Source organism: Emiliania huxleyi (assembly GCF_000372725.1).
Source record: "Emiliania huxleyi CCMP1516 unplaced genomic scaffold EMIHUscaffold_39, whole genome shotgun sequence".
NCBI classification, from domain to species: Eukaryota; Haptophyta; order Isochrysidales; family Noelaerhabdaceae; genus Emiliania; species Emiliania huxleyi.
Genome location: NW_005199045.1, coordinates 170,575 through 194,436, shown reverse-complemented (window position 1 = coordinate 194,436; position 23,862 = coordinate 170,575). Strand labels below are relative to the sequence as shown.

At 67.2% G+C, this 23,862-nt stretch overlaps 6 protein-coding genes across 6 annotated transcripts; 3 read left to right on the top strand and 3 right to left on the bottom strand.

Moving 5' to 3' along the window:
* Window positions 1-2,402: 2,402 nt before the first annotated feature.
* On the bottom strand, window positions 2,403-4,055 carry EMIHUDRAFT_355537 (hypothetical protein). The gene is made up of 3 exons (XM_005771153.1): window positions 3,935-4,055; window positions 3,141-3,859; window positions 2,403-3,075 (listed from the first exon to the last, which is right to left on the bottom strand). The coding sequence occupies exon 3, from the start codon at window positions 2,857-2,859 to the stop codon at window positions 2,638-2,640; it is 222 nt and encodes a 73-aa protein (XP_005771210.1). The 5' UTR covers window positions 2,860-3,075; window positions 3,141-3,859; window positions 3,935-4,055; the 3' UTR covers window positions 2,403-2,637.
* Window positions 4,056-5,344: 1,289 nt separating this feature from the next.
* Window positions 5,345-6,617, top strand: EMIHUDRAFT_451208 (hypothetical protein; the record flags this gene model as incomplete). The annotated part of the gene is made up of 3 exons (XM_005771152.1): window positions 5,345-5,956; window positions 6,049-6,177; window positions 6,252-6,617. Coding segments are annotated over 3 exons (1,107 nt in total), but the record flags the coding sequence as incomplete, so codon positions are not given.
* A 1,937-nt stretch (window positions 6,618-8,554) lies between these two features.
* On the bottom strand, window positions 8,555-9,740 carry EMIHUDRAFT_209348 (hypothetical protein; the record flags this gene model as incomplete). Its single annotated transcript, XM_005771151.1, has 2 exons — window positions 8,555-9,334; window positions 9,648-9,740. The coding sequence occupies 2 exons, from the start codon at window positions 9,738-9,740 to the stop codon at window positions 8,555-8,557; spliced, it is 873 nt and encodes a 290-aa protein (XP_005771208.1).
* A 248-nt stretch (window positions 9,741-9,988) lies between these two features.
* On the top strand, window positions 9,989-11,081 carry EMIHUDRAFT_209347 (hypothetical protein; the record flags this gene model as incomplete). Its single annotated transcript, XM_005771150.1, has 3 exons — window positions 9,989-10,174; window positions 10,237-10,748; window positions 10,826-11,081. 3 exons carry the CDS (start codon window positions 9,989-9,991, stop codon window positions 11,079-11,081), a joined length of 954 nt encoding a protein of 317 aa, XP_005771207.1.
* Window positions 11,082-12,394: 1,313 nt separating this feature from the next.
* On the bottom strand, window positions 12,395-13,362 carry EMIHUDRAFT_209346 (hypothetical protein; the record flags this gene model as incomplete). Its single annotated transcript, XM_005771149.1, has 3 exons — window positions 12,395-12,440; window positions 12,518-12,886; window positions 13,043-13,362. The coding sequence occupies 3 exons, from the start codon at window positions 13,360-13,362 to the stop codon at window positions 12,395-12,397; spliced, it is 735 nt and encodes a 244-aa protein (XP_005771206.1).
* Window positions 13,363-18,229: 4,867 nt separating this feature from the next.
* Window positions 18,230-22,847, top strand: EMIHUDRAFT_464071 (hypothetical protein; the record flags this gene model as incomplete). Its single annotated transcript, XM_005771148.1, has 5 exons — window positions 18,230-18,254; window positions 19,703-20,403; window positions 20,477-22,132; window positions 22,275-22,400; window positions 22,525-22,847. The coding sequence occupies 5 exons, from the start codon at window positions 18,230-18,232 to the stop codon at window positions 22,798-22,800; spliced, it is 2,784 nt and encodes a 927-aa protein (XP_005771205.1). The 3' UTR covers window positions 22,801-22,847.
* Window positions 22,848-23,862: the final 1,015 nt, after the last annotated feature.

Below are 23,862 nucleotides of genomic sequence, written 5' to 3'. Positions count from 1 at the left end.
CCGCCGCCGCAACCGCCGCCGCCCGATCCACCTCGGCGCGGTTCACGCCTGCAGCGCGCGCTCCGTCAACCGCGGCGAGCAGGCTCCTCAGCTCGCCCGCTGTGCCGCCTCCCCCTTGGTCGAACCGCCACAGCGCCGCGCTCAGCGCGGCGCTCGCCGCGGCCCGGCCGGCCGCCGCCTGGGAGGCAAGCGCCACGAGCCCCTCAAGCCGAGAGGAGGATCCATCGAGGTCCAGCTGAGGGCGCGCATTCTAGCCTCTCTCCTAGTGTGCGGTCTGGCCAATCTCCTACTCGTCTTCTCGCGGCGAGAAGTCTCTTGTGGCCGCCGCCTCGCGCGCCGCCTCCCGCGCCGCCGCCTCTGCCGCCGCCGCCCCGGCCCTAGACAATGCCTCCGTGGCGACAGACTCGGCGCGCGCCACATCCTCGGCCGCCACACCCGCCGCCCGCGCGCGCGCGATGGCCGACTGCAGCCGCTGCAGCTCGACCGCCGAGCCTTCGCCCCGCAAGGCGACGGCGCTCACCGCGGCGGTCAGCTCCGCGATGCTCGCCGCCCGCTGCTGCGCCGCCTATCCCAACAAGCCGTGATGGTGGGGGGGGCAGAGCGGAGTGGGAGAAGGGCGGAGATGAGGGGAGCAACGGTAAGGGGGTCGGAGGAGAGAGCCAGGAGAGAGATACATACACAGAAAGAGAGAGCGAGCTGTCTCTGGAGAGCGGTGAAGCACCTGTCGCGCCGCCGCCGCCTTTGACTCCTCGCTGCGCCGCGAAACCATCTTGGCGAGGGCGTCCCACGGCGACTCTGGGAGGCCCGCACCCAGCGGGGAAGAGGGCGCCGCTGGCGCCGCCGGCGCCACTGGTGCTGGTGCAGCAGGCCGCGCTGCGGCTGGAGCCGCGTCTCTGTCCACCTCGCGCCGCAGAGCCGCGAGCCGCTCGCGCAGAGGCGAGAGCCTCCCGGGCGCAACGCCGTCTGCTTCGAGGCTGGCCACCAGCGCCTCGAGCTCGCCCAGCTTTGCGCGCTTTGCATCCGCCGGCGACGCGCCGGCGCCAGAGCGGGGAACCGGAGCGGCGGGAGAAGGGGAGGCGCCTGAGGCGGTGCCCGCCGCTGCCGCCGCAGCGGCTTCATCCGCCGCGGTGGGCTCCACGTCGCCAGCGACGATGGCATCGAATCGCGCCTGGAGGTGGCATCGAGAGGGGGCTGGTTGGCAGGTGAGGCGAGCGCGTGTGGAGTGGTCGATGCCGCCGTCTGAAGCTGAACCTGCTGCCTGAGGCGGGCAGCCACGGCCGCGTCCAGGTCCTCTCCTCTCCACGTTTTGACCGCCCCGGGCTTGCGCGCCACTGGCGGACGAAGGCTGAACGGATCGTCGCGCTTCGCTTCCTCTTGCGGCGGCGGCGGCGGCGGGCGTTTCGCCGCTGCCGCATTTTCTCGGGCGCCGGCCGCGCCGTCCGCCTTTTGTATCGCGACGAGCGACTGCATCGCCGCCTATGCTGAGGAACGGGCGTCAGGTGGAGACGTATTTCATGACCCGAGTATGGCTGAACGCGCCAGGGCGTGGGCGAGAGGGTCAGAGGCGTCCGAGCAGATGCTCTGCACGCGGCCGCCGGTGCCGAGTACGAAGGAGCAAACTGGCGACGCCGGTAGGTCGAGCGAGCGCTTAGCGAGGCTGTTTGGGTCGTCCACAAACCGGACTTTACCAAACTCGCCGCTTGAGGCCGGCGAAGCGCCACGCGGGCTCCGAACGGCGACAACCTCGACATCGAGCCCGGCCACGGCGTCGGCAACGCGAGCCAGTGCGCGCAACTCGGCGTCGCACCGCTCGTCGCTCTCTATGAAGGCCACCACGGCACCGACTCGGTCGCTGTCCCACGGCAGCCGGTCGAGCTGCGCAAACCTACATCCGCAGAGCAGTGATGGCTTCTTCAGAGCATCCGGCGCGGAATCAGAGCGAGACAAGGGGCGAAGGCTGGCAGCATCTAGTGCGCAAACTCGAGGAGTGGAAACTCGTCGCCGACGGAGAGCGACAGCACAGGCGAAGCAGCCCTTGCAGCTCGCCTTCCTGGGAGGCGCTTTTGTGGCGTGATGAGGGACGAGAACAAAATGATGCCGCCGAACATCAGCATGAGGGGTCGGAAATCGCCAGCCTTCTTCGCTGGCACCAGGCCGGCACTCCAAAAAAAAAACTTTTGCCCGCAGGAAGGACTCGGCAGGCGTCGCCGCGCCGTCGCAGAACGAGGCCGAGGAGAGCGATGAGTGAGGTAGAGCCAGAGGAGAGCGATTAGGCAGAGAGAGCGCAGAGGACGACGGGGCAGGAGAGAGAACGACGAGAGTGGGACGACCGCGAGGTGGCATGAAGGTTGCTGCGAGAATTGGCGAGGGACTGCGAAGAGAGATACCCAAGCACCAAGGCGCAAGGGTGGGCGACGGCTAGCGGCACCACACTCCTCTCCGTAAAATTCCTGTGTGGTGGCGGCGTGCCGTCCTCCCATCCCTCCTTAGGTTGTTTGTTTTCTTCCTGTCTTTCCATTCGTGTATTATACGATGAGTATCAGGGGCTCGAGGGCGCGCAGCGCAGCTGGGCAGCTGCGCGGTGCCGGTGCCGGTGCGGCACCGCCATCGGGCCTGAAGCGCAGCTCGGCTATGGCGTCATAGACGGCTCGCCTCGGTGCACGCCCCCGGCGGCCACCACAGGGGGCCAGCACCATCGGCGGCCACCTCGAGCAGCCCTCCGTAAGACGTCGTATTGGAGGCGGCATCATGCGCCTCGCGGAGAGGCACGCAGCGGCACCGCGTCGCAAGCATCGCCCATAGTGCGTCGTTGAACGGCGCGAAGAAGGCCTGCAGCTGCGCGCGCGTGCGATTGAGCATGTATCGCAGCTGCCCCGAGGTGCCCCTCGGGCGCGAGCCGTTGCCGTAGCGCTGACGGCTGCCGTGGATGACGCGCTCTGCTGCGCCGGCGCGAAGTGACCGGCCGATGATGAACTCTGCCGTGCGCCGCAGCGCTGCGCTCGCGGTGGAGGGGGCGGAGCTCTCCGTGGCGACGTGCGCCTACGGAGCAAGCGTGGGCGCTCTCCGCCGTTGCGAGTCTGACGGTGGTGCTGCGGCGTTACGCCTCAAAGCGGAGCAAGAGCATCTGGCGGCAGTCGTAGGTGGCGAGCCAAGCCTCGAGGTACGCCACGTACAACGAGCGCGCCAGGACATCCTCGTACCCCCCCCCGACCGCGCGCGCGGTGCGCAGCGCAGAGTGCCAGTCTGGCGGGCCCGAGCTCCCCCTTGCCTGCGCCATCGACTGCGCCCGGCTGAGCTCACGCCGGACCCGGCGGTCGAACGCCTCGGCGGTCCTCATGGCGGGTGGATCTCTCCGGAACACGTAGGCAAACTGCGAGCGCGCGCGATCGGCAGGCTCGCGCAATATGGCGAGGAGCCTGGGCGCGGGGTGCGGCGGCGTTTGCTGCAGCGGCGGACGGCTGTCAAACAGGCCGTAGGCCTATACACGGGTCTCGGTCAGCGAGAGGTTACCGGGCGAGAAGAGGGCCCGACAAGGCACACTGGCGTGCCTGGCAGCTGGCAAACGTGCCTGGCAGCCCCGCCAGTCGCATGAGCAGCGGGTGCTTGTAGCCGAGGAAGACGTCGGCCGAGCAGTCTGTTGGGCGGCTTCGCAGCTGGAGCATGATCTTGCTCAGACCCGCCTCGGCGCGCCTGCACCTGACCAGGCCGCAGACAAGAGGACGGGCCAGATCACAGCGGGGCGAGAAATCTGTGTCTGTGGGTCTATGGGGATGCTGCCGCCGCACCACGCTCTGTCCACTTGCCGAGGCGAGTTGTCAACCGGCCAGAAGTGCACCTCCTTGGGACGTATGCTGAGAGGCTCGCCGAGAGCATGAAGCCAGGTGGACACGGTGGTGGTGCCCGCCTTCATGGCGCCGATGACGTAGAATCTAGGCACGCACCGAGTCTCGCCACCACGCGGCATCGGGCGGGCACGCGTAAGTTGTGGAAGGGACGCGCGAAGAAGTTGATTCGAGATCGAGAGATTGCACGTCAGTAAAATTTCACCTGTGCATTCCACTCCGCCCGCTCCCTCCCGCTTGGCGCCCATCCCGCCCTCCCCCCTCGCCCTCCGCCCCTGCCCCGGCTGGCCTGGGTGGCACCTCCTCCTCATCACGCGCCAAGTGGGAGGGAAGTGGACGGGGCCCTGAGCCGACCTAGCCGCCAAACGGAATGGGGCGCCCAACACGTGCCGGATTACTGTGCCTTCCCCGGGCACAGCCTTTCGGTTCGTGAAGGGTCGGTGCGTGTCGTGACCTCCTGGAACACCCGTACCCCCGCACCATCTCCGTCGCTTGGTTGCTTAACCTTGCCATCACCGGGAGCGGCCAGGGCTTCATAGACTCGGTCGAGAGACCCCAGATTGGCATCCATGCCTTTCTGGACAGGGTGGTAGCTATTGGACAGGGTGGCCCGCCACAAGGACCCCAGGAATTGCGACTCGCCGCTTTCCTCCACTGTGATTTTGTGTGAGCTCTGTGTCTTGATTTGAGAGAGAGATTTTTAGCAATACCAAACAACTCTAACACGCACACGTCATTTGGGGCCTGGAGCCCTGTTCACGCGCGCGCGAGACGTGCAGACAGGGTTGCCAGGTGAGAGCGAATGGCGCGGTTCACGCCTCGCACAACAGAGAGAGAGATGCGCTCTGCATGGTGGGACATAAAAGAGAGCGAGTACTTGGGCGAGTAGGCCGTGCGGTCAACGCTGCCGCGCGCGACTTTGCGCGCGAGGCGGCGCAGCTTGAGAACGGCGGTGGGCGAGAAGCCGCCGCCGAACGTCTCGTGGAGCAGCAGGTTGAAGTTGTTGCGCTTGACAAAGATCGCGTCGTGGTAGAAACCGCGATGCGCCTTGACGTAGCCGTGGCCGGTCTTGTGGGAGAAGGGTTGGCCGGGCTGCCCGCGCGCCTTGCAGCCCATGTTTAGGCGGCGGGCCTTCTCTTCGGTGTTGCCGAAGGCGTAGGAGTGGCCAACGGAGGCGGGCGTGCCGCCGCTCGAGGCGTTACCAACGCCCGCCGAGGAGGTCTTGAGGAGGGGCGTCCAGAGCTTGACTTCACACCTCATCGCATCCTTCTTTCTGTTCTTGATTTGCCAACAACAAACCTAAAAACAAAAACAAAAATTTTCCTTGTCCCCCTTCTTTTTAAATGTACGACTTTTAGCTTATTGGGAGAAAGGGGATAGTGCGCTGTGTTCTCTAGGCCCCTAAGGGCCCTACGCGCGGCGTGAATGTGGCTACGCCGTACTCGAGTTCCTTGGGCGGAAGTTTTTTCGCGCGCTCCACCTCGATCGCAGGGCGATTCACCATGCGACTGGGCGTTGGGACCCTCGTCTTCGCTCTGGCGTTCGGCTCCTGGCTCGCCTGCCTGCACCACGCGCCGACGGGCGGCGCCGGCCGCGTGCTGCGTGTGCTCGATCACACTGGGCGAGGGACGACGCCGCTGCCGCTGCCGCTGGCTGGGAGAGAGGCCGCTCCGCCGCCCTTCGACCTCGACAGCCCATCCGGGCTTCGCGCGACACTGACTCTAGTGGCGTCGCGAGGAGGGTGGTCCTCGGAGCGGCCCGGCATCGCGGACATCGTCCTGCTGACGAGCGACCGCCGCGGCGTCCGGCTCGCGGCGAACACAGCGCTCCAGCTCCGCCGGTTCGGCATTGCGCACACCCTCGTGCTAATGGGCGCCGAGGCGGACTGCGGGCACGCACAGGCGGAGTACATGTGGCTGGCGGCGGGCTGGAGCCGCGGGCTCCGCGGGTTCGGCCGGTACAAGGGCACCGGCTTCTCGCAGAGTGACGTGGACCTCTGGGCGCTCTGGTCCGCAAAGTGGCTGGTGCTCGCTCGGCTGGTCGAGCTGCGCGCCTCGGTGCTCGCGCTCGACACGGACATGCTGGTGCTCGCCGACCCGTACCCGCTGCTGCGGGTGCGGCGCCGCGATGAGACCGACACGCGAGCGGAGCCAGACCGAGCAGCGGGCCGCCGCACGCCTCACCGCGCATGCATGCCGCGGCTCAGGCGCCGCCGCTGTCCCGCTGCTCCCTCGTCCTCCCCGCGGAGGGCACCCGCGTCAACCTCGGCATCATGTACGTGCGCGGCGGCGGCCGGGCCGGCATGAGCGGCGTCGCGTCGGTGCTGTGGGACGTGGCGAGAGCGGCGTCGTCTCGGAGGAGCCAAGGGCGGGGGCGCTCCCGCCTCACCCGCCTTGAAACGGCGTGCAGGTGCGCCGGCTGCGGCTCTTCCTCGAGCAGGGCGACGAGTGGCTGCTCCGCGACGCGCGCAGCGGCCGCACCTCGTTGCAGGGCCTCTGGGACCAGGGCCTCTTCACCGACGCCATCCAGTCCGCCATCCTCGGCCGCCACCTCTACCCGTACACCTACCTGCAGAGCGACCCGCGGCACGTGGCGTGGAACCGGACCGGCGGCGGGCTCGAGTGGCCCGCCCCGGGACAGGACCGCGCGCCAAAGGCGGTGGCGCGCCTGCACAGGGTCCAATGGCGGATGCCCAGGGAGCGCGAGCAGGGCGACCCGGCCTGCAGCGGCAGCTGGCGGCGGCCGCGGTGGCTCGGCGACGCCCCCGCCGCCTTTCGACGCACCTGGTGCGAGGCCGCGCCGCGCTGCACCGCGCCCGCAGCCCAGGCGCCCAGCAAAAGGCCCTCGCCCCCTAGGCACAAGGCGGAGCCGCTGCTCTGGGGCCGGCTGCACGCCCTGGACCCCCTCGCAGGGCTGGGCCCCACCGCAACCAGCGGCGACGGCGCCCGGGCGGTGCAGCCGGGCTTCTTGACGCCGACCGACCGCTACCCGAGGCGAGGCGGCGGCAAGACCGCCTCGGAGGACGAGGACGGCGAGGTGGCCGCCGCGGCGCCGGCGTGGTTTGCCTGCTCGCCGCCCCACGCTGCCGTGACGGGCGGGTGGGCGGAGGCGCGTCGCGGCGGCGTCGCGTGCGCGCTCCTCCACCTCGTCGAGCTGCGCTCGCAGTTCGTCGCTTTCCGGTCGCTCGACACGCGCAAGGCCGCCGCCTCCTCCGTTCTCGCGTGGCGCCGCCTCCGTTCTCACTCCGCTGCGGCCGCGCAGGCGAACCGGCCGTACGTAATGGGCGTGTACGGCTACCTGCCAGTCGACGAGCCATCCCTTGCCGCGCCGTGGCCGCCCCCCGGCGAGCCGCTTCGGGCGGTGCGGCTGAGCGAGGCGCCGCCGCCCGAGAGTGGCCTCTGCGCGTGCCGTCTTGGGACCGCAGGCCGCGCGACCGCTCTAGGCGACGCTGCGAGCAACTGGCGCCCGCCGCGGCATCGGCTCGCTCCTCAACGCGCTCCAGCTGCTGCGCGCGGTGGCGGCAGCCACCAACCGCACTCCGGTCGTGCCGGCCGTCGGCTGCGACGCGCGCTGGATACAGACCTCCGCGGGCGCGCAGTTTGGCGTCGCCGACGACAGCGTCCTGGTGCGGTGGGAGGCGGACCTCTCCGCTCCTCGCTGCCACCTCGCGATGGGCGGCGCCGAGTGCTCCTGGCCGCACGTGTTGCCCGCTTGGTGGCCGAACGCGGCTCGCGCGCTCCCTCCCTCGCCAGACCGCGCCGCTGCTGCGAGCTTGCGCGCGCCGGTTGTGGCTGAGTACGGTGTGCCGGCTCGCGGCGGCTTCTCAGCTGGGCGAGTCGTCGCCCTGAGCGCGGTGCGATTGCGAGTAGGCACCGCGGCGACGGCGGTGCGCCGTCCCCCCCCCCCCCCCCCCCCTTTGCCCAAATGGCAATGCCGCCCCACCTTGCCGCTCACGCCTCTCTAGGTGGCCGACCCAGACCCCGCGACCGCGAGCTGCAACAACGGTTCCGCCGCGGAGCTGCGGCAGGGACTGGCGCTCGCGCTAGACGCGCCCGCCCTCGCCCCTCTCGCTGCGGAGCTGGCCACTGCGCCGCTGGTCGAGATCCAGCCGGATTACCGCGGCGCCGCGGCCTCCGTCGCCGCGTCTTGCTGGCCATCGGAAAACGCGGGTGCCGCCGCCTTCCGGGGGAAGCGCTGGAGGAGCGCCCGCCCGCCTCTCGCCCGCGGAGACCGCCGCTCGCTCGCGGAGGCTCCCGCGCAGCGGGACACGGCGGGCGATCGGGCGCGGGTCTGCACGATGCCGGCGTCCCTCTCGCTCTCGCCGGGCGGGGTGGAGGGACCCGCCGCCGAGCGCAGAGAGCAATCGCTCCGCGCGCGGTGCCCCGCGTTCTGGGCGGCGCGCGGGCACGACCGGCACGACCGGCTGGACCGCATGCACAGGCGGAGGCCGACGGTGGAGCCGTGCACCTGACGAGCGTCGTGTACGCAAAAGTGCGAGGGAGAGGGGCTTTAACCTGTATCCTTATGCGGCGTTCCCCGCACAAACTTTCAAAGGGGGGAGAAAGAGGGAGATTTACTTCAGCCCACAGCCGTCCTCTCCTGCACGCTGCGCACACCTGCAGGCTCAGAGGTTTCTGTGAGGATTTTGGGCGCTCCAAAGTCACGTGTGTGAGTTCGTGCGCTGTCGTACGTAGTTTGTACAATGCAGCCGGTCAGTCCAATAGGTTGTACAGCGTCGCTCTGCCGGACTCGCCACCCAGGTATGCGGGGTCGAGCGAGGCCCCAAACACGCCGGTCTCCTCCCCGAGCCGCAAACCCGCGGTCAAAGCGAGCGCGACCGCGGAGGCAGCGACGAGAGACTCGAGCCAGGGCGGCCTCCGTGACCTCTCGCCTGCTGCCCGCGCCTCCTCCTCGGCCCTGAGCGCGGCCTCAAAGGCTGCGGCAGCGCGGGCCGACTGGAGCGCGTCCTCGTCCGAGAGGAAGGAAGCGAGGTCCCGCCCGAAACGGCGCGCCTTCTCCCGAGAGAGCGCCGCCGCGGTTGGGTCCGGCTCCACCAGCGGCCGGGCGGTGGCGGCCTCCGCCTCCGCCGCCGACCCGTCGACCGCGACCCGCGCCGACATTGCCGACATGAGGAGAGCCCAGGCCGCTCCTGCGCTGGTCGTTCCCAGCGCAACCGAGGCCACCCGCGCCGTGTGCGCCCAGCAGTTGTTGCTGACCAGGTGGAGGTCGGCCGGCCGCTGCAGCGAGCACTCCTCCGCGGCGTCCGCGCTCGCCGCTGCGGAGCCGAGGACACACATGCCCCGAGCGTCGGCGGCGTACAGCCGCCGCCGCTCGCCCCTCACCGCTCTGAGGGAGAGGAGCCGTCTCAGCGTGGCCGCCTCCGTCGCGGCCTGAGGCACAAAGTCCCACCCGACGAGGCCGCCCTCGTCGCGGTCCATGAAGAGCGCCGAGTGCACGCGGAGCGCTCGCGGCCCGCCGATCAGCGGCGAAAGCTTGAGGTAGACGAGGCGGCCCGAGGGCGGCGGCGGCGACGCGGCGGCGGCGGCGGCGGCACAGAGCAGCAGGCGGAGTGTCTGCCTCGTGCGGGGCGGGGTGCGCGCCAAGGGGCCTTGCCTGCGTCGATGCATGGGTAAAAATTTACAACACAATTCCTCCAGTACCCGGTGTCGTGCGAGAAAAGAAAGAAAAGACACAGACCAAGGGAGGGATGGGAGGACGGCACGCGGCCACCAGGATGGACTTTTAAAGATTCGAGAGAGCTTTCAAGATATTTCGTGGAGTCTTTCCCCACGTCATCGACAGCACGGACGCGACAGTCGTGAGATCCTCCCGCAGACGTCCCGCAGGCGTGCCGACATCCACCCTCGTCGACAGGACCGTACCTAGGCAGGAGCTCATTGCTGCTCTTCACCCGCACAGCCTCGCTCTCACTTGGCTCAGCTCGTATCCACGCGGAGCTTTGAATCGCCTGCGTCGAACACCTCCCGGTAAAAGAGAATTTGGCTGCGCTCGGTTGACGTTCACACTTTCGTGAGGTGTGAGGAAAAGTCTACACCGGCCGCCGCTGCCTCCCAGCCCCGCTGAGCACTCCCACGTCGAGCAGGTTGTACTGTATTTGCTCACCGACCTGCTCGACCAAAATATCCATGGTTTTCGTTCTGCTTGTCGCTCTCCAGCTGCCCCTCGCCAACTTCGCGTCGGCGGCCGAGGCCGCAGTCGCGAGCTGCTTCACGCCGAGGCTGGCGCAGACGCTCGTCGCTTGCAACCCGAGCGTCGTCGGCGGGTGGCGCAAGCAGAGCGTCGTTGTGCTGGATGGTGTGCTCGGCCGGGAGGTGAGCAAGTAGCAGCGAGTGACACCGCCCCGTTTCCGCTAGCGCTCGGTGCATCCTTGCAGGCGTGCGAGCGGCTGCGCTCTGAAGCCGAGGCGATCCGGAGCCGAGGCCTGCTCGAGCGGGCCGAGTCGAGCGGCGACGTCATGGCGACGCAGGTGACGCCGGACGACGACAGCATGCGCCGCGCTGCCACGACGCTCACCGCGCTGCCGAGAGCGATCGCCCGTGCGGTGGGCCGTCGCATCAACGACGAGGTGAGGGGGCGCCAGGCGTCCGGCGAGGCCATGAGCTGCCTCGTCGAGGATGGCGCGCACACCAACAAGCTGGCGGTCGTCGAGACGGACGGAGGCGCCTACCTCAAGCACGTCGACAGCATCCTCGCCGGCGGCATGGACCCGCGGAAGCTCACGGCGATCTACTATTTGAACCCAAACTGGAGCGAGGCCCAGGGCGGACACCTCCGCGCCTGGGACGCAGTCGTCGTTGGCGGCGACGGCGGCGAAGCAGGCCCGCCGGCCGGCGGCGACGGTGCGGTGCGCGTCGCGCCTCGAGGAGACCGGCTGGTGCTCTTCTGGTGAGTTCTGCCCCCCCCTCTAGCCCTCGCACCGCACCCGCCTCTCCCGCCCACAATCCTCCCGCACCGGGCCTCAGGTCCGACGGCCTCGTCCACGACGTCGAGCCGCTGCGCATTGCGAGCGAGGCCGACCACCGCTGGGCCCTCACCACCTGGCACCTCGCCGCCGACCCAGCCGCCGATCGCTCGCTCGCGCAAGGACTGGACCCGTGGCTGGACGTGAGACACTTTGGAGCGCCGCTGACCAGCCTGACCGCGCCTGCCCGCCGCCTCGCAACCCGGAGCTTGGCCGACGCCTGTGGGAGGGCGCTGCAGGTGATGACCAGGAGGTAAACCCGACCACAAAAATCAAAAAAAGAAAGAAAGAAAACGCACACCCCAAGGGAGGGATGGGAGGACGGCACGCCGCCACCACACAGGGATTTTAAGGAGAGGGGTGTGGTGCGCTAGCCGTCGCCCACCCTAGGGAGTCCGCCTCTTCCTATCTCCGCTCTTCGCAGTCCTTCTCCATGTCCTCCTCTGATTCTCGCTTCAACCTTCGTGCCACCTCGCGGTCGCCCCCTTCTCGTCGTGGTCTCCCTTGTCGCTTCTTCCTCTGTCGCGTCGCTCTCCTCTGCCTCGTCCTGCGACGGCGCCGCCGCCTCAAAAATCAAAATCTCGATTTCCTCACTTGAAAACTTCTTTTTGCCCTCGCCGTCCTCGCAGGACTGGGAGTCGCTTAATAGGCGGCTCCCGTTGATGTCGTATAGCGGGCTACGAGAGTCGTGCCTGCGCAGACGCAGAGTCGCTAAGTGGGAAGTGCTGGGTAAGTGCCAGAGCCCCCCAGTGTGCCCGCGCTCCCAGATCCCAGTCGCCTCCCGTGCGGCGTGCGGTGCGCCCAGCGGAGCGGTCTGAAATTATTTTTATTCCCCCGCGCCTTCTATAAATTGAGTAGACTACATCGCCTGGTCGAAATAAATAAAATAAAGGAGACCTCTCCCGGACAGATGGGCGACGTCCGACGCACGAACCCGAAAAGAAAGAAAGAAAACGGACAGCCCAAGGGAGGGATGGGAGGACGGCACGCCGCCACCACACAGGGATTCTAAGGAGAGGGGTGTGGTGCTAGCCGTCGCCCACCCTCGGGCGTCTACCACTTCCTATCTCTCTTGGAGCACTTGGAGTGCAGTCATTCTCTTCGCAGTTTCTCACCAATTCTCGCAGCGACCTTCATGCTACCTCTCGTTCTTCCGACTTCCCACTCACTCTCCTCTCTCGTCCTCGTTCTCTCTCTCTCCTGCTGTTTCATCCTCTGGCTCATCGCTCTCCTCGGCCTCGTTCTGAGACGCCGCTGCCGTCTGCCTTGCTCTCGCTGCTTCTCTCGCCTTTCTGCGTAACTCCGCCCTCCTCGCGGCACGAACCCGAGGCAGAAAGAAAGAAAGAAAACAGATAACAAGGGAGGGATGGGAGAACCCGATAAATAAATAAATAAAACAGACATCCCAAGCTAGGGCTGGGTCGAGGACAGACACGTCCCCACCTTTGCAGGATTTTGCAAAAGCGAGGGGGGAGGGCGCATCGCGGCGCGGAGAGGGCTGGGCACGGGCACAGGGGGTCTCTCTCGCATAGGATACGCACTCGGCGGCACGAGGGCAGGGCTGGGCGTCCTATTTGTGCTCCCCTCCGTATCCCTCGCTCTTGGGCACTATTCCTCTGACCACTCATCAGAGGGGCTTCTAGGCGATCGGCCGCGCTCCGGGGCAGGGCTGGGTAGGATGGGCTCGGGCCACTCGCCCGTGCGGGTGTATCCCTGCATGAGCCGGATGGAGGCCTCGACTGTCCCTCGCGGCAGGCTCTCGAGCAGCTCGAGCAGCTCTCCCGCCGCCACCGCCGCGTCGTACTGCTCCTTCAGGCCGAGCGCGCCGCAGACCCTGCGGACCGCCTCCTGCTGCACCTCGTCCGATAGATCGGTGTCATAGCCGGAGGAGTCGGCGGAGGACGCCCGCTTGGCGGGCGGCGAGTCCGGTGAGGGAGAGCGCGACTGGCCCGAGGGCCCGCCGCCGCGCGCCGACAGCGCGTTCTTGTCGACGAGCCGGGGTCCAGCATTGGCGCGGCCGCTGGCACTGCGGCCCTTGCCGCGCTGCTGCTGCCCGCGCTTCCTTCCCGGATTAGGGACAGTGAAAGTGCAGCCGCGCCTGCACGCCGCCGCCGCCGGCGGCGGCGGCACGCGCGCGGCGGCGGCCGGGCCCGCAGGCGCGGCGGGCTGGCCTCCCGCGGTGGCACCCTGCGGGTGCAATGCGGCTGCGGCGGCGTACGTCATGTTGGTCGCCGGCTCCGCAGCTGGCGGCTCGGCGGCAGGGGCTGGCGGCGCCGCAGGGCTCGCGCTCGCGGGCGGCTCCGTGGCCTGCGCCTGCCGCTCATGGCGGACCGCGCGCTCGAGCTGTGAGTGCGGGTGGAGCTGCACAATGACGTCGCCGCTCTGCGTCGCGGTGAAGGAGACCGAGTACGGCGCGTCGCCGTCGTTCTTCTTCTCCGCGTAGACGAGCGCGTAGTCGCACACCTGTCGTTGGTGGTCAGTGAATATGCTCTCCGTGCAGCGCTCGGCGGCGCCGACGCGAGCAAATCTCCTTCCCATGAAGAGTCCGCTTAACTTGTGGTACCCGAGGCACAGCGCGCGGGGAATCAAAATTCTTTTATTTTTGCACGCGAGCACCGCTCGACCTCAACATGTTCGACGCGCGCAGCGTGCGGCGTGTGAGGCGCCTCTTTTACGGCGACGGCCGGTTCGAGCAGTCGCTGGACGTCTACGCTCCTGCCTCCGCCAACACGCCGCTGCCGCTCGTCATCCTCGTGGTGGGATCTGCGTGGCTCGGGCACCTCCGGCTCGTGTACGGGCCGACCAGCTGGTGGAACTCGTCCGGCCCGCGCACAGTTGCCAGCGCGGGCGCCGTCTGCGTGTGCATCCGCCACCGCGGTGCGTTCCCGCCGCCGCCTCCAGCCGCGGCCAGGGCGGGTGCCCTTCTTGGCAGCACTGCGGCGCGGCTGTCGTGGCTCGGCCTGCTGGCGCTGGCGCTGGCGCTCTCGCGAGGCGTCGCGGCGACCGTCGGCGGCGGCGGCCTGCTGCTGCTCCTGCTGAGAGCGTGGGACACCGCAGCGGTCGACTCCGCAACCATCGAGGAGATGGTTGACGACGTCGCGGCCGCACTGGCGCTCGTCTTGCGGGAGCGCGACGCGCTGCTCCCCGCCGCCGCCGACCTCTCCACCGGCTTCGGGCTGCTGTCCGACTCGGCGCCACGCCTTTCGGGCCGCACCTACTTTGGCGGCTACAGCTCCGGCGCCCACGTCGCCTCGAGCTTGCTGCTGCCGCGGCCCCCATCCGTGCGCGCCCGAGCGCGGCACGGGCTGCCACTGCCAGCGCAGCTGTGCGACTGCGTGCTCCACATCAGCGGCGTCTTTGGCGGAGGTGCGCCGGGGTATCCGAGGACCCTCGCCTCGGTCGTGTTTGGCGCTAGCGACGGGCCGGTTTTGCCCTCGCCCGCGCTTTCGGCGAGCCAGCTGCCGGCGATCCCGCAAGTCCACGTGCGCGCCCTGCCCCGCGCCTGTGCAGGTCCCTCCGCCCGGGAGACACCCGCCGCCCTCCGCGCCGTGCGTCGCAGGTCCGCTGCACCACCGAGGCCTTTGGCGCCCCGGTCGTCGAGAAGGCGATGCAGGCGGTGCTCGCCGCCTCGCCTTACGAGGAGGCGGTCCGGCTAGCGCGCATCCCGCTGCGCGTGCACCCCGTCAGCTCGAATCACTGGGGTATTCTGTCGTCCGCCGGGCTGCGCGATGCGATCGCGTGGGAGCTGGAACGCGAGGTTCCCAGCGCTCCGGACGGCAAGGCGGGGCACGACACGGCCGCGGCTGCCTTGGCTGTCGCGCCGCCGACGCCGCGGACACGACTCGAGTTGCGCCGGAGGCGCTGACAGGCCGTCTGGGGGGGCACACAGTCGCGCAGTGACAGTGGTCGCGGAGAGACGTATGTGCTGAGTGTTGTAAGAATATCCGAGCGATACACAAACCTCGCGCCCCGCGCTGAGCAGTCGGAGATCTCGCGTGCAGTGTGCAGCGAGATATAAAGAGGGCGGCCGCCGCGCAGGCGCAGGCCGCAGCCGGACGACGACGAGCGACATCCGTGATCCGACAATAGGGGGTGCGGTGCGTACCAAAATCGCAAACCCTGTCAGCAGTCCTCCTCCGGGAATGTACGTAAGAGCCACATACATTGAGAGAGAGACACAACCCCCTCTCTCTTTTCTCCCAGTAAGCTAAAAGTACGTATGCCTGGCCCTTGCTAGCGTGTGGAGATCTTCACCTCACCTCACCTCGCCCTAGGCCGCCCTTCTTCGCTTAAGCCAAAGGGCGAGGCGAGGCAGGCGGCGATGAGTTTGGCGCGCGCGTACGAGGCGGGATCGATGGCGCAGTGCGCGCGCGCCGCGCAGCTCGCGCGGGCAACGGAGAGGGGGCGCGCCGACCGCCAACGCTGCGCCATTGGGAGCTGAGGCGCGGGTTCACTTTTCGATGTTTCGCCTTCGGCCCGCGCAACCGTGGCGCACACGTGAGTAGGCAAGGAGAGTTGGAGTATTTTCTTACCGTTCTACTTCGCGGAGGCTGTCCAGATACTGGGATACTTCGCAGCAGGCCTCGAATACTGGGATACTGTGAAAGATTTCCCTGTGAGATATGGCGCAGTAATAATACTTCAATACTCCGAGTTGGTACCGCAGATACTTCGATACTCGTGTTGACGCACCCGGTGAGTATCACAGTACTCGATCCACGCCGGCGAAGTATCCCAGTATCACAGAGCTAAATGCCAAGTAATAATACTGCAATACTGGGCGCTACTTGGTCCTCCAGCCCCGCCGAGTATCCCAGTATCCGCATCAGAGATGGCCAGTATCCAGCAGTATCCCGCAGTATCCTGCAGTATCCTGCAGTATCCCAGTATCCGGGGTCGGCCCTCGAGCGATGCATTGCACTGCGGCCGCAGTCGCACGTCCAGCAGCGGGATGCGAGGCAGCAGCTAGGTGGGGAGGGATTGAGCCAATTGAGCAGCGTGGGCAAGCGAAGACTGCCGTAAAGTGTGTGCCCGCGCCCTGCCGGCGCAATGGTGTAAACGCGTGTGCAAGGGCTGGCGGGGTGGGAAGGCGGCAACGGAACGAGGTGGGCGAAGACGGCTGAGGCGCCAGTGCTGGAACTGAGGGAGAGTGTCGTGGCAGTGCACTGGTGCTGGTGCTGTGTGGAGAGGAAGACCCATATCGGGGAGGCGTCACGGCCAACATTGAGCGCAGCAAGGTGGTCACGTCCTGCGGCGCACGCACAGGAATCATAGTATATCACACAGCAGCTGTGCCGTAAAAGGGTCCCAGAGCTATCTCGGTGGCTAGGGGCGCTGGATTGGCTGGGCGCGTCAGCTCCCACAAGCGCACTGCATGCGATATCAACGTTGTGATGCAGCGTCAGCCTTGGCAATAGAAGCTTGGCGCCGGCACGCAGGAGCACCAGCGTCTGCAGCGCTTGAATGGCGTGTGCAAACTTTTGCATCTCAGGCGGCCGGGCGTCGCGGCGCCCTCTCGCAAGTGCTGTGACCCAGGGAGGGCGCGTGAAAGTGATAGAACGGTCGAAAAGTTCGAGCGTCATTCATGTCGCCGAAGTTCCTCCTCCCGCCAACCCCAACCAGCCCCGCACGACCCCAATCGGCCGCACACCGCCACACAGCAGGCTCTGGTCACCGACACAACTCTTTGCTTGGCGCCGGACCGTCTCGAGTGAACCCACCGGTGTGGGCGCCGCCGCTGAGCATCACGGCAAACGGGTGACGGACCTACACATAAACTGAATCACCTCGGCCGACCATGCCGCTGCGGCCGACGATGTCGGATGCTCTCGAGCACTCTCCAGCGCCGGGCGCGGTCCTGACACAGCCGGCCGTGCTTCACCGCCGCTGTTCAGCTCGGATCGATCCTTCTCATGCCCAGCAATCGCCGCCTCAGCATCCTCCTCTTCCGATTCTCGTTGCTCTTCTTGAGCGCAATCTTCAAGCCAAACAGTTCTCACAAATAGCCTCAAGCTCAAACAAACGCATGTCACAGAAGCCTGTGTATGCTGGTCCTCTTTGAACGATCCGCGCGTGAGGTAGCATAGGGCCTTGTTGGCAGCAGCCAGCTTGTTGCGCTGCTTCGTTGCGATGAGCTGATTGGGATCGCAGAAGTGCATGCCAAGCACCGCCACGATCTTGAAGCAGAACACATCGCAACCGCATCGTCCGCACTGCCATCGGCATGCCGCGCCCGCCGCTTCGCCGCAGCCGCCTTAAGGCACGCATAGCGGCAGCACATGGTACGGTGCGCGTACTTGAGCAGGAGTTGCGCGCCGCAAGTAGCGCACTGGCCCTGGGACAAGGCGATATGGCGTCGTGCGCGGCATACGTTGGTCGGGACGCGTCCAGGTATTTTTCGGGTAAACCTGGACTTTTGCAGGTCTTAGGTATATTGTTGGCAAATCAAGACACAGAGCTGGACTTTTGCAGGTAATACTTGGCTATCGCACTGTTGACGTACCGGCGGCTAAGGCCGAGTAGCCGGTGTTCACAGAGCTCTGTGAACACCGGCGAGAGATTTTTCTCTCGACGTTTCTTCTGCGAAGAAACGTTCAAAACACTCGGTGTCGAAACACCTCTCCGACGCGCTCGACTATAGTCTGCGGGATAAAGCACACAGTTGGGGGGGAAACTAGATTTGGGTAGGTGAGCCGCAAACCAGCATGGTGTACATTTTGAGTTTATAGTAGGACCGTGCACCCGATACCCTATTTATTTGCGGTATCTTACATCTGATTCGATAGCTCGTCCTGCGTGCTGAGCCCCGTCTTTGCCTTGTCCAGAAAAGCAAGCACGGCTGGTGCCACGAGCGGTGAATCCCTGAACGCTGCGTGACCCGCCCCTGGGCAGATGAGCAGCTCGCTGCCGCTCCCTGGCAACGAACTCAAGCTATGATACAACTGGAGGCTGTGGTCCAACCGAATGAACGGGTCGCGGTCACCTGCGACCACGAGCGTCATCACGGTGGCCGCCGTAGCCAAATCTGAAGGATCCCACTGTGGCTCGTGCTGCCACATTGCCGTCAGGGCCTTGCCCGGCCCCGCCGCCCACGCGTCATCGTCTGCAATCGGGCTGCCCTGCCGGAACTGCGCCCACAGGTGCTCTCCGAGAAAACTTGGGCCACGGCAGCGCTGCCGACCCGACGGTGCCCGTCCTGTCCCCCACCCCCTCGGCAAGCCCATTCGTATGGAAGTGGCTGCCAATGCAGCACACAGCGGCAATGCTGACCCCGTCGCTCCTTCCTTGCGACACGCCCTGCTTCATGGCGGCTGCCAGCGCTATGATGCCCCCATAAGAAAAGCCGACCAAGGCGACAGGTCCAGCCGGGAAACCCGCTTCCCTGTGTGCAGCGGCGACCACTTCCATGACGTCGTCGGCAAACAGATCCGGTGAGAATTTGTGCGGCAGATCGCCAGGTGCGCTCCTTCCTTGCCCGCGGCAATCCAGGGCAAGCACCGGGTGGTGGGGCGACAGCGCCGGGACCAGTGAGGTCTCAAATGATCGGGCAGTTCCACCACCACCGTGGATAAGAACGACAGGCATGCCCTCGCTCGAGCCGCCCTCCACGTGGAGCTCGTAGTAGAGCGCGGCGCCGCCCGAGCACGCTGCGACACGCATCCGACTGCGTTCAGGCGACGGAGCACACATGAACTCAGCTCCCCTAGACTCGCAACTCCACGTTTGGCTGCCATCAAAGTTGACTTCATTCCTTAGCGCTCGTCATACGTGAAGGTTGCGCCTGCAAGGCGGAAAAGGAAGTCATTATTGGAGCAGTAGCTGAAAAGACGTACCACGAAAAGGGTGAGAGCTTGTGCAGGGTGCAGCAGAAAGACGTTAAAGAATATGTCACAGAGAGCGCACACACAGCCCACACGCGCGCACGGTTGGAGCACTTGATCGTGAAGCAGGACAAGAGAGTGGTAGAGAGACTGGCACTGGGCTGCTGCCCGCTGCCCGGCTGCCACCCTGCCACTCAAAAAAGACATCCCGAGTAAGCGCATAACCCGGTTGCATAGACGTCACTCTTGGGCCGCGCACCCCCCCCCCCCCTAGCGCCAAGGACACAACATCACGACCAGGCAATGTAGCGCGCGTGACTGAGGTTAGAGCAGGCTACGCGCCTCCTGAGGTGTACCGTTGGAGCACACTTGGAGTGCGGTCATTAGTCTCAGGGGGCCGGGGAGGTAAGAAGCGCATCCAGCGGGCCGGATGATCGGGATCGGGCTACGAGCAAAAGAGCCCTGACCCTGGGGGGTGCGCGTTCGCAGGGAGGGGCCCGAAAAGAAAGTAAAGATGCGTCTCCGAGGGTTGGCCCCGTGTATGTACCGTGTAGCGTGTACCGGGATCCCTTCCTCCTGACTGCAGAACGCCCCCTCTACTCGGGGAGCCAGTGAACACGACAATGTACACCACGCCGCATACACACAAACATTTGCTTAGAAGCCCCCTGTCTTGTGGCTCCCCGGTGTGAACATCAACAACGCTGCTCGCAACATGCGTGTTGCGCACTCATTCATGACTGGTCTCAATGTCCCACCCACCTGCGCGCGGGCCTTCTAGGCCCGCGGGTAGTCTCCCCCCACCCATCCCCAGGCAGGGCCTGCCTCCAGGGCTCGCACCTCAACCTCTCACAGACCAGCGCACAGCGCCATACGACGTATTTTCTCTCAATAACACAATGAACACACCAGTGAGGGAGGGCGAGACGATCGAGGGGTCCCGTACCATGCGGAATCGCCCCTATCCAGTGCTCAAGTCTGTCTTGAATTCTCACAAGCCGCCGAGCCGCCGAGCCGCCGACCGCCATTTCTGGACATCGCCACGCCCGCCGCCGCAGTCGTCGACTTCTCTACCCGCGAGTGGAAGCTAGGCTTGGCTGGCGACGAGGCGCCTTCTCTCGAGCTCGCCGCGGCTGCCAGCTACGAACACCGGCTCGCCCGCTACCTGGAGTGGTACGCCAGCCTGGCCGAGCCGCCCGCGGTGGCCATCTGCTCTTGCAGGGCGCTCACCGATCCGGGCGGCGCGCTCGCCGTGGCCTTTGCGGCGCCCGGCATCCAGCATGTGCACGTCGCTTGCCAGGAGAACCTGGCCGTGCTGGCGAGCGGGCGCACGACGGCGCTGCTGCTCAACCTCGACGAGGACCGAACCACCGCCCTGCCCGTGTACAAGGGCTATCTCGTGGAGGAGGGTGTGCGTGGGGCGGCCGCCATCGACCTCGCCGCCGCAGCCGCGGTGCTCGCCGAGGCCATCGAGTGCTGTCCCATCGACACCCGCTATGACGTGGCGGGCGGCATCATCGTGGCGGGCAGCCATGAGCTCGACTGGGCGGCGCTTCACGCGACGCTGGGCCAGCGGCTCGGCCCGCTGCTGGGCGAGACCGCGGCGCCCACCGCCGAGGGGCGGGCGAGGAGGAGGTCCATCGCCACGCAGCTGCGCAAGCTCGACGTGCCGGACAGGCCCTGGTGCAGCGGCTGGGTCGGCGGCTCGATGCTCGGCACGATCGACGCGTTCCGCCGGATGCCCTTCGTCACGCGGGAGGTGCGCCGCCTGCGAGGCGCGCCACCGAGCGGCGCGGCTGCCTCCCAACCGCCGCGCCTCTCGCGGACCGTAGGAGTACGAGGCTGGCGCAATCGACTTGCAGGCCCTCGACAGGATCCCTCGCTTACGCGCCCAAGGGGCGTACTCCTTCTCCCTGCAGCGGGAGTGGCCGGCGGCCGCGCCGCGGCTATCGCCCGCATCGCTGCAGGCGGCCGAGGAGCGGAGGTCGGCCGCGGAGTGCTCGGAGCTGCCGGCGCTCTATGTCGGCCAGAGGGTGCAGGCGGCGCACCAGCCGGGGACGATCGAGGCCGAGAACGTCGACGGCAGCTTCGTCGTGGCGTTCGACGACGGGCAGCACGCGGTCAACGTGCCGCCCTCCGCCCTCAAGGCGCTGGAGCCCGCCGCGGGGCGGCGCGAGGAGCTGCCGCAGTGGGCCGCCGACGAGGCTGCCGCGCTCGGGCCGGGCGCTCGGGTGCGTTGCAACTTCTGGGGCATGGAGAAGGCGAGCCAAAAGTACCGCCACTTCCCGGGGACGATCCGCGCGGTGAACGCGGGCGGCTCCTACCACGTCGAGTTCGACAACGGCGACTACGCCAAGACGGCGCCCCGCTCCTCGATCAAACTGATTGAGGCGGCTCCGGGGCACAAGGCGCCGCAGAGCGCCCGGCGAGACATCTTTGCCGTCCCCGCTCGCGACAGGGCGCAAGTGTCCGCCGCGGCCCGAGATGCCGCCGCCGCCGCCGCTGCCGCCGCCGCCGCCGCCGACGCTGCAGCCGCCGCTCCCGCCACTCCCGCCGCGCGCGCCGCCGCTCCCGCCGCTGCGCGGGCCCGTCTCGCCGAGCTGCGGGAGCGGCGGTCGACGGCTACCGCGACCGCGACCGCCGCGACCGCCGCTGCCACCGCCACCGCCACCACCACCGCCTCCGCCTCCACCGCCGCCGCGGCCGCGGTCGCCGCAGAGGCGGCGAGGGCCGCCTTCAAGCGAGCGATGGCTTCGGGCGCAACGCAGGAGGAGGCAAGGGCGGTGGCGCGCGCCGAGGGGGCGGCAGCGTGGAAGGCGGCCGTGGCGACGGCCAAGGCCGCGACCGTAGCGGTGGCCGACCCAAAGAGCGCCGCGGAGGCGACTGCACCAGTTGCCGCCGAGGAGAGCTTGGGGCGAGCATGGGGTCTCTCCTTGCGGCGCGCAGCCGCGGCCACCAAAACCGCCGTCGTCACTGCGGCCGCCGCCGCCGCCACCGCCGCGAAGCCCGCACCGCCCCCGCCGCCCCCGCCGCCCCCGCCGCCCCCGCCGCCCCCGCCGCCCCCGCCGCCCCAGCCGCCCCAGCCGCCCCAGCCGGCCCAGCCGGCCGCTCCGACTCGAGCCGACACCAGCTGGAGGTCCTCTGGCGGGAAGGGGAGGGGCTCGCTCGGCGAGGAGAGTCAGGTCCTGTGCGACAACTTCCGGGTCGACATCCTGTCGGGCGCCACGGGCCTCTGCAAGTGCGGCCACCCCAAGGCGGCACACCCTGTGCTGGCGCCTCTCCCGGGAGAAGACCCCGCCGTGCCCTACGGGTCGTCTGCTGCCGACTCCTCTGCTCCCGCCGCTCTTGCCGCCGCTCCCGCCGCCCCTGCAACCGCCGCCGCCGCGAAGGCGCGAGATCCGAACAAGAAGCCGACCATCTGCGGGTCGCTGGTCCTGATTGACTCTGCCGAGGGGACGCTGCAGCTTCACTGGACACAGAACTGGCCGGTGCGACCGCCACCCCCGCTTGCGTCCTCCCTCCCCCTTCCCCCGTGCCGACTCTCTTCCGTGGCTGCTTCGGCTCTGGCTGCTTCGGCTCGCCCCCCGCTACGCGCCGATGCGTGCGCAGCTGTCCTCTCCTTGCCAACAGGTGGACGGCGCGCTCGCCTATTTCGAGACGGAGCGCTCGGTCCCAGCCTTCAAGCTCAGGCAGAATGCCGGCCGATCCGACATCATGAAGGGCGTCAGCGGGGCCGACTCGGACAAGTACTTCCAGGCGCTGCGTTTCCGTCAGCCCACCTCCCTAGCACGCCGCTGTCCCGCCCACGCCCCGTCGCGCTGCTTCCATCGCGGGTGCGCCGCCCCCCTTTCGTCGATGCATCGCACGCCGCTGCTCACAGGCGTGGCTGCAGTTCATCAAGATGGCGAAAGGTTGGGGTGGTGAGTATACGCACCTGGCAGACAGCGACGCCAAGCCGATCGCGCTCTACGCCATCGACGCCTCCATTCGAGTGAGGCGGATCGGGGTGGGCGAGGCGACCAGCTGGGAAGAGGCGATCTGCGTCGCGGCTGTGCCGAGGGACTCGAGCGCGTTCAAGGGGATCCGGGAGCTCTCCCTCGGGATGTTCAAGCAGAACGCGGGCAGTGCGGGCGGGTTTGCGCTCGACCTGGGGTGAGAGAGGGACGTTTTCTCTCCTTTAAATAAAGCAACGGGCAGAAGCTCACGAGATGCCATTATAGCGCCCGCGGGCCGATATCCGGCCCTCACTTTATTGGAATAATGGATTATCGTTGGACGTTGCGAGCCATGGCATCCCATGTGCCATGCCCATGCAGATCCAGATGCACGAGTCGGAGTCCCGCGGGGCCGGGGGGCGGAGAGTTCGCACCTCACCGGCTCCGCGCTCCACCCCTCCCCCCTCCTCGCCCTCAGCCTCCGCCCCCCCCGACCTCGCGCCCCCCTGCGCCGCACCCTCCACACCCGCTCCCCCCCCGCCCCGCGCGCCCCTGGCCCCCCTTCCTCCTGGCCCATGCCGGACGCGCGCCCGCGCGACGCTCGCCTGTTGACAGCGCGGCAGCTGTGTAAAGAAGACACCGCCTCCTTGGCGGTCTCGTCCGCGCCCGCGGTGAGGCTTGCCGCAATGGCCGTCGCCATGCGCATGCCCCGCGCCCAGCGGGCCCAGGCGCCGCTCCGCCCGCGAAGCAAGCGCCTCGATCGGCACTGTACACGTGGCGGGAAGCCCCTCCTACGGACGACAGTTGCCAGTTCCCCCCCCGCACAGAGAGCACAGTGCACAGAGGCATAACTTCGAACCTTTTCACAACACGGAAGTTGCATGAAGCAAATGCTTTTTAAATCAGGCTAAGATAGTCACGATCAAATTGAAGCGATCCTTATAGACTGCAAAAACAAAACGTGAAGCGGGCTCCAGGGGGCCCCAAAGAACGTGCGAGTGTCAGAGTGATCGGAGATGATGATTTTGTTGTGATTGGTGCATGTGCATGTGCATGTGCATGTGCATGCACATGTGCATGCACATGCGCATGTGCATGCATTAACACAAAACAAACTCTCTCTCTCTCTCATGTATCGCTAATTAAAACTCTCACTCAAAACAAATCTCTCCGTGTCTCTCTCTCGAACTGTGAGAATGGCAGCTCGGCAGGCTGGCTGAAGGCTGGTGGAGCCGGGACGTTGTATGACTTTGGCGACGATGATCGCGTGAGGCTTGGAATTG